At 43.6% G+C, this 9,253-nt stretch overlaps 1 protein-coding gene across 1 annotated transcript; it reads left to right on the forward strand.

Moving 5' to 3' along the window:
• Positions 1-48: 48 nt before the first annotated feature.
• On the forward strand, positions 49-8,993 carry p2rx3b (purinergic receptor P2X, ligand-gated ion channel, 3b; the record flags this gene model as incomplete). Its single annotated transcript, XM_005949669.3, is given in 5 exon segments — positions 49-468; positions 8,039-8,174; positions 8,253-8,324; positions 8,692-8,764; positions 8,900-8,993. Coding segments are annotated over 5 exon segments (497 nt in total), but the record flags the coding sequence as incomplete, so codon positions are not given.
• Between the last annotated feature and the right edge of the window lie 260 nt (positions 8,994-9,253).

Below are 9,253 nucleotides of genomic sequence, written 5' to 3' on the forward strand. Positions count from 1 at the left end.
AGAGAGAGAGAGAGAGAGAGGAAACGAGATTGGTATTTTGCATGAAGAGAGGAGTAATGGCATAGAAAGGCGCTGCTGCCTGTGCTGCTCGTACTAATTACTCGTTTTTCACGACACATGAAACCTGAAGTAACGAGTGAAGAGGAGCAGCTGAAATTAAAAGTGACTGAGCTCCTTCACACAGTGATGAGCTGCAGCTCCTGCGTTCTGTCTTGGATCTAAATCTGTCGCTATCTTTCCTATTTTCAGATCATCTGGAGTCAACTTCCAGCTTTTTTTATTTCGATTCCTCACACAGTGGAATTATTTTTCTAACAAAGGCTTGTCAAGCACAAATACTGCCAGGATGTGGTCTTGCATCACAGACTTCTTCACCTATGAAACCACTAAGTCGGTGGTTGTGAAAAGTTGGACTATTGGAATCATCAACCGTGTTGTCCAGCTCCTCATCATCACTTACTTCATTGGGTGAGTGTTTGCTTGGACTTGGACAGTACCGACATTTATCTGGTTGAATAAAACATCAGAACACAAACATGTATTTTAAAGGCTTTGCTGTTCAGTGCTCTGGATTAGTTGTTACATTAGGAAGGTTTAATTCTTCACTTTATTACTTTATATTTTATTATCTTTATAAAGCCACAGTTGTGTTGGTTAAATACATCGTTCATGTTTTACATAAAACCTCTTTGTTACTGGGAAAAGTAACCCATTCACTCAGCTGTAAAAGAAAGCTAACGAAGTATGCTTAATCATTCAAGTAAGGAAACCCCAGAAAGTTGATTTGGCTCATTTGAACGTAACATTTTGAATGGTCATGATCATGAAACTGAGCTCACGAGCCATTGTTAGTCAGTGTACTAGGTTTGGTCTTCATACAGATGGACTGTAAATCTAACAAACCTTCATGTATTACTACAGTTTGTGGCTCTGAGAGTTAGTGTCTCAGTCCGAGTACTTAGGAATTACAACTGATTACTCGCTCTAATTTAAACGTCAGCAACTGGTGAAAAAATTGAAATTGAAACTTGATCCTTTTCGTCATTTGAGGCAAGAAAGATGTGATTTGTATGCATGCATGCTCTGCTTATGCTGGATTCTGTTCATCGTGAGCTTCCTTACACACTCTAAACCTCTTACTGTCGGGTTGGGTGGTTATGTCGTAGACTCAACCTCTGGTATGTTCTTATTTATCAGGCTATTCTTATTTACAAACTAACACCCATCAAAAAAGTATGGGAAGCTACTGTTTTGGGTGCCAAGAATTGTTCTTCTTTCTCAGAGGTTCACAGTAAATTTGGAAAAAGAGCATGCAGCTCCTTCCTCCTGGAATCAGCTGGGGAACCAACTGGTCTCACTCAATGAATTTAAAGTAAATGTGAACAACTTGAATGCAGTTAATTCAGGCTCTTTGACTGTGCTTTACTGTTGTATGGATATGCATGCTCTATTAGTTTATGCAACGTATGATTGTACTGCTGTCCGTCTTGGCCAGGTAAAAGAGATTTTTAATGTCAAGAGTTTGTCATTTTCCTGTTTTCATAAAGGTAAAAATAATAATAGTAATACTGTGGAGAACAGTCAGAATTGTTCTTTTGGTCCATAGCTGATGAAAAATGGAAATAGCTTCTTGGTCTGAAAGTACCTTGAACATGAATTATTTGTAGTAGCCAGCAGGGGGCAGAATCCTCTGGTTCTGAAAAGACTTGTGCATATTTTCCTGTGACTGTAGAGGTCAACAAACAGGATTGTCCAGTCCCACTGGCTAATGTCTTTCAATTAAGAAGTAATTAGCCTCTGAGCATGTGGTGTCCACACTTACCCAGCCTTTTTTTAATCACAGTCTCCAACACTGAGGTGCTGATGTGAACATTCTGAGCTTAGCTTCCTCACTAATGCTTTTCCAACCAGTTACTGTGAGAAGCCACTTTTTTTATGCCCAATTTCTGTTGGAGTCTCTGTCATGCTGGAAGCTAGCCATGTTTCCTCCTTCAAGCACAGGCCGGGGAGGACTGGTGGCAGCTATCTTTTACTCCAGCTCATGAAATAACCAAAGACCCAGACAGGAAGCAGGAGTTTACATTTGGAAGCTTGACTCTAAGCCTCGAATACATCCATCCATCTTCATCCGCTTATCCGAGGTCGGGTCGCGGGGGCAGCAGCCTAAGCAAAGAGGTCCCAGACCTCCCTCTCCCCAGCCACCTCCTCCAGCTTTCCGGGGGAATACCAAGGCGTTCCCAGGCCAGCCGAGAGATATAATCTCTCCAGCGTGTCCTGGGTCTGCCCCGGGGCCTCCTCCCGGTGGGACATGCCTGGAACACCTCACCCAGGAGGCGCCCAGGGGGCATCCTTGTCAGATGCCCAACCACCTCAGCTGGCTCCTTTCGATGTGGAGCAGCAGCTGCTCTACTCTGAGCCCCTCCCGGATGGCCGAACTTCTCACCCTATCTCTAAGGGAGAGGCCAGCCACCCTTCGGAGGAAGCTCATTTCCGCCGCTTGTATCCGCGATCTCGTTCTTTCGGTCACTACCCACAGCTCGTGGCCATAGGTGAGGGTAGGGACGTAGATCGACCGGTAAATTGAGAGCTTCGCTTTTACACTCAGCTCCCTCTTCACCACGACGGACCGGTGCAGCGTCTGCATTACTGCAGCTGCAGCCCCAATCCGTCTGTCGATCTCCGGCTCCCTTCTCCCATCACTCGCGAACAAGACCCCGAGATACTTGAACTCCTCCACTTGGGGCAGGAACTCATCCCCGACCCGGAGTGGGCACTCCACCCTTTTCCGGCTGAGAACCATGGCCTCAGATTTGGAGGTGCTGATCCTCATTCCCGCTGCTTCACACTCGGCTGCGAACCGTTCCAGTGCGAGCTGGAGGCCCTCACCCGATGAAGCCAACAGAACCACATCATCCGCAAAAATCAGAGATGAGATTCTGAGGCCACCAAAGCGAAAGCCCTCCGCCACTTGGCTGCGCCTAGAAATCCTGTCCATAAAAATTATGAACAGAACTCGGATGACAAAGGGCAGCCCTGGCGGAGCCCATCACCCACCGGGAACGAGTCCGACTTATTGCCGGCAATGCGAACCAAGCTCTTGCAACGGTTGTATAGGGATGAATGGCCCGTAGCAATGGGCCAGACACCCCATACTCCCGCAACACCTCCCACAGGACACCCCGAGGGACACGGTCGAATGCCTTCTCCAGTCCACAAAACACATGTAGACTGGTTGGGCAAACTCCCATGCACCCTCAAGTATCCTGAGAGGATAAAGAGCTGGTCCAGTGTTCCGCGACCAGGACGAAAACCGCATTGTTCCTCCTGTATCCGAGGTTCGACTAGCGGACGAACTCTCCTTTCCAGCACCCTGGCATAGACTTTCCCAGGGAGGCTGAGGAGTGTGATCCCCCTGTAGTTGGAACACACCCTCCGGTCCCCCTTCTTAAAGATGGGGACCACCACCCCGGTCTGCCAGTCCACAGGCACTGCCCCTGATCTCCACGCAACATTGCAGAGCGTGTCAACCAAGACAGCCCTACAACGTCCAGAGCCTTCAGGAACTCGGGGCGGACCTCATCAACACCAGGGGCTCTGCCACCAAGGAGTTGTTTAACTGCCTCAGTGACCTCGCCCCCGGAAATTGGCGGGTCATACCCCTCATCCCCAGACTCTGCTTCCTCCTCGAATACACTAATTAAAAAACTCTAGAAATAGTTTTGTTTGTTGCTATCTGTTGTTTATCCCCTTTAATCAGAGTTTCTATTTGAATTCTCTTTTACCTCATTTAATGCTTATTTCAGATAAAATAATTATAGTGGGTGATTAAATTTTCGTATACGTACTGAAATCAACAGCCTAAACACTGCATTTAATCTATTATTAGACCCAGTTGGCTTTAATCACACTCTGAGCCTCATTCTGACACAAGGCATAGGAAATGGACATTAGTGAATACTGTTTAATGTCTGATCTTTTCTTAATAAAGTTTACATGTGCAAAAATGGACTACAAGAAAAAAAAGAGAGCCTCAAATCAGAAGTGCTTGACTTCCTTGTACAACTTACAGACACGGGCCTTAAAGCAGATAGCTCTGGAGAGCAAATGGCATCTCACTAATTTAGAAATTCGTTTTTTCTTTCTTTTTAAGGCCCTCAGTGAAGATAGGACTTATTTATCACTGAGTGAAGCAAATGAGTACATCTCCAGGTTTCTCGTCAGAGCTGTAACCAGGCTGATGAAAACTCAGAGCGCTGTTCAGCCCAGCATTCCTTTAACCTTAAACAGTAACCACTCCATCAATTTCTTCACAGATAACATTTTAACCATTAAAGAAAGAAATATTGATGACCATCTCACAGACATTATGTCCAAAACTTTCAATACTACTGATATTTATTTAGACTCTTTCTCTTAGATTGTTTGAGTAATTTGATTACTTCCTCCAACATATCTTTTAGACCCCATTCCTACAAGACTGCTCAAAGACATCCCACCATTAACTAATCCCTTTATCTTAAATATGATCAAAATATCTTTACTCCCTAACTTCTCTTAATATCACGTGACCAGCTGTCTTATATATCTCTGACCTTCCTTTTATCAATTGTTGAACGAGTAGTTGTAAAACAACTGTTCATCTGCAGATATATGGTTTTGTTGAAGTCAGAGCTCATCACAGCACAGAAACAGCACTAGTGAAAATACTGAATAATCGTACGGCCTCTGACAGTGGACTCATGCCTGTGCATGTCCTGGTAGACCATCGCTGATCTCAACATTGTACTGCACAGATTAGATCATGCGGTGGGTATGAAGGCCACTGCAGTGGTTTGAATCATGTCTATGTAACAGACTCCAGTGTTTTTATGTAAATGTCTTCTTCACATACCGAGGTTAATTATGGAGTTCCACAGGGTTCTGTGTTGAGGCCAGTTGTCTGGCCATCGTGGCTCAAGAGTTGGGAGTTCGCCTTATAATCGGAACGTTCTCGAGAGTCTCGGTCGTTGTGTCCTTGGGCAAGACACTTCACCTGTTGCCTACTGGTGGTGGTCAGAGGGCCCAGTGGCGCCAGTGGCCGGCAGCCTCGCCTCTGTCAGTGCGCCCCAGGGTGGCTGTGGCTACATGTAGCTTGCTGTCGCCAGTGTGTGAATGTGTGCGTGGATTGGTGGATGACAGGTTGTGTAAAACTGCTTTGGGGTCCTTAGGGACTAGAAAAGCGCTATACAAATACAGGCCATATTTACATTATGCAGATGATACTCAGCTTTATCTGTACATGAAGCCATATGAGACACACCGATTATTTAAACTACAGAAAAAAAACACTAATAGATGAAGAAAACTGAACTGAATTGTTTATGCTAGAGATTCCTTCTTAGACTTAGTCTCTCCTACACCGATTGGCACTTGGGATAACTAATGACTTCCAACGACTCCGGTCATTTGTGGTTAGCTCAGCTTCCCAGATGATGCCAACAATGTTCAGATCTTTAACGTCTTCACTGCAGTCTACGACATGGTTGCTCAGTAGCCACTGATGCCTGTCCCAAACCCAGAGGTTAGAAGGAATGGGCATGCACCCCGTAAAAAGTTATCTTGCTACAGAATCAGCTCATGATATCTCGATGTTAGGGATTAGTAGACTCCATTTCTAATTTGATATTAGCTGCTGCTGTTGACTGAAGCCAAAACTGAGCATTAGTATCACGTTCTGTTTTTATTTATTTATTATTTATTTAACATGACACAAAAGGTTTTTAAACCTCCTAAGACCCCAACTCTTCCATGACATGTGTGGCGAGACGAGGTAGAAATAAAGTAAATACTCTTTGCAGTTTTAAAAAGGACAACGCCACCCTGGGAATTTCACCCAGAGAATACTGGAAATAACACTAAATCACCAAAAAGGCACTTAGGTTCGCTATACTCAATCCAGAGACGAGGTTCAATGATCAACAAATTGACAATTTATTAATAATTATTTAAAACACCATATAAAAGCACAATCATAAATATTCAAATACAAATATGCTTAAAAAGGTATTCAGAGCTGAGGCTTACCAGTGGAGGGGCAGGGATGCCACACACAAACTAAAGAAAGAAAACACACCAAAACACAAGTGCAGCACACTATCACACACTCACACTAATAAACTAAACAAGGCGGGTGTGTACACTCAAGGGATCCCACCACCAAGGCACCCTAGTCTCCTCCACGTCGGCACTCCGCACCTGAATAAAAGAAACAAAGAAAATTTTAATATATTACAACAAACTAATGTGTAGCACCGGGGGATAACCCAACTGCAAGACCACACTGGTGATCTACACCTAGAAAAAGGGCCTCCCACCAGTGATGTAACAAAAATCCAAACTACAAATCAAAAGCAATAAAACAACATACAATCTGGATAAAACTCTAAAATCTGGAGCAAACGGAATCGCCGTACTGCTCCAACTTGCCGTCACACAACGACAAGTTAACAGTCAATCAATATGCACGCCAGCTGACTCCGATAACCGGCATGCATATGGCCGTTGTCCACGCCGACGTCCACTGTAAAAGCTGACAGCAGCAGGGAAAGAAATCTCACAACGGGAACAGACAATAAAAGCACAGCAAGGCAAAACAGCAGCACTTCAGTTCACGTAGCTTGGTGCAAAACTAAGGCCCACACTTCCTGCGAAACATAATAAATAATTACTATAAAAGAACAATAGAAGGCAGAGAGCGTAACAAAAGTTGATTACGTACCAAGTAAGCCGTGTCATAGAACGTAAGCCGAATAGCTCAGAGGAGGCTTCTATAGCTACGACCAGCCGCGATGGAGACTTCAGAAGAGTAACCCGCAAATGATCTTTACCACACCGAGGGGGAAGTCAGGTGACCGAAAAGGAGATCACAGGCAAGCGACGCAGAGACACTCAAATGGCCACTATTTATACCAGCGCCCCCTAATGGGCCAGGCTGAAAGTGGGTTGGACCGAGGGATAACATTCATCCTGCCACACATGCATTTTTAATTTCTCTTTGATATTTGGACATATTTGGGCCCAATGAATGTAAAAACAAAGAATTACCAGATTCTTTTTTAACCTTATTTTTGTTTTTAAGAAAAGTAAGAGCCACATATGAGGATATTCGTTTTAAATTTTGATAGAACAGTAGCAGTATAATGTCCTCGTAAGTGGATGTCAGGCCCATGTAGAGCAAAATTGAGTATTTTAGTCTAAAAACCCCAAAATGTGATGTCCACATATGTGGACGCCAGGTCCTAGGAGGTTAAGTGATGAAAAGGCCTGTACAAAGCATTTCAGAGGGTCGCCAGATTATTTTTAAAGTTGAAAAATTCCAAACTCTCAGGTAACGTCTTGCAGTTCTGTAAGTAGAACATGCAATAAGTCCAAATGGCTTTGGTGGGAACGGACGCCCATAAACCATCCGTTCTAACATGCAGTCAAAACTGTGAAAGGGTTCATTTTAGACCTAAACAAGATGTTTTATTAAACTGACAGTTTTGCTGCACACACCACAGCAAACAAGCACCAAAAGTAAGAATCCAATAAAACTGAACACTTAGTGAACTCTGTCAGAAAACATGGTTTCCATTGGTAGTATGAATCCTGTTCTCCTGGCTGAAGTCTCACATTTAACAACTTCTGTTTCTTAATATGGATTTTTGATCTTTATCCTGCCTCACTAGAGGCTAAATCACACTGAGAATAATGAGAATAATATGAGAGTAATCACACTTGTCTGCTCTGCAAATTCTCATAGTGACTTCTCAATAGGTCATTCATTTCATTATTTATTTCCAATCAAAAGACCTCAACTCTTAATTATTCTGAAAAGAAAACTCTGAGCTAATGATCACAGATTAGCAGATCTAACTAAATTCCTGTGTAGTGTCTTACAGCGAGCATTTTCAGTGCACTATCCCTGATTGTAGCTAGTGGCGAGAAAGGTTGTTTTTTTAAGTATAATGATGCTTATGATTACATTTTGGCATGCGTCACTCTCTATGTAATGTTTCAGATGGGTGTTTCTCACTGAGAAGGCCTACCAGATTAGAGACACGGCGATTGAATCCTCTGTGATGACCAAGGTCAAAGGCTTTGGAATCTACAATAACAAGGTTATGGATGTAGCAGACTACGTCACTCCTACACAGGTGTGTGTGTATGGACGAATGTAAGGACTGACTGAGTGAAGATGAGATACTGACAGACTGCATTTGTATCTCCTGCAGGGAGCTTCGGTGTTCTGCATCATCACTAAACTGATTACTACAGAGAACCAAGTCCAAGGATATTGTCCTGACGTAAGTCATCATCACCACGACTAACAGATCATCACTCAGTCCTGGGGCTCATTTACTTTACAGATACACAAAGCCAATGTTGGCTACGTGCTAGTTGTAAACACAATGCTTTCCCTTTTGGAAAAAGCAATAGTATCTCACCCTGTACAAAAAAGGACAGTGCTCCATTACTTTGACCAGCTGCTGATGTGAGTGGATTTAGAGAGACGTCGGTGTCAATACAACTGCTGCACATGATGAGAAAATTAAAAATGAATTATAAAATGTATGCACGTATTTGAGGGATGTAAAAAACCAAACACTGTACTGTAAAACAGCTGTGATGCAGCTTTAATGTTCTCTTCACATGTCACTGTATTTTATCCAGAGTGAAAAAAGAAAGTTTCTTTGTACAGACGACAGAAACTGCACAAAGCACATTAATAAGCCGGCAAGTTATGGTGAGATACTTTGTCTTTATCATGCAGTAACAATATTTCACGTTAAAATGATCTGTTGATGACTAGATTTATGTACATTAATATGTTGAAGTGTTTTACTTTGGACCTTGTACCTGTATTTTCTTTTCTACTCAGGAATTGCTACAGGGAGGTGTGTTCCTTTTAATGCCATGATCAAGACGTGTGAGATTAAGGGTTGGTGTCCTGCTGAGATCGACACCATCAAGCCGTAAGATGATGCTCTGCATGTGGTAAAGAGCTTTTTAGTAATGATGTGTCGGTTGCAAACGACACGAGCCGGATCTTTGAAGTGAACGATGCTCCTTGTCGCGAGCCGTGGGGTTTTTCTTTCTCTCTCTCTCTCTCGCACTTTTTCCCGCTTCACTCCGCATGCAAGCCTTGTGCTTTGCGCTGGGAAGAGGGGGGAGGGGCGGTAGTTACACTCGCAGTAGCACAGGAACAGAGCGGGAGGGAGAGAGAGAGAGAGAG

The sequence above is a fragment of the Haplochromis burtoni genome, unplaced genomic scaffold (assembly GCF_018398535.1).
Source record: "Haplochromis burtoni strain Fernald_Lab_line unplaced genomic scaffold, NCSU_Asbu1 Contig_682, whole genome shotgun sequence".
NCBI lineage: Eukaryota > Metazoa > Chordata > Actinopteri > Cichliformes > Cichlidae > Haplochromis > Haplochromis burtoni.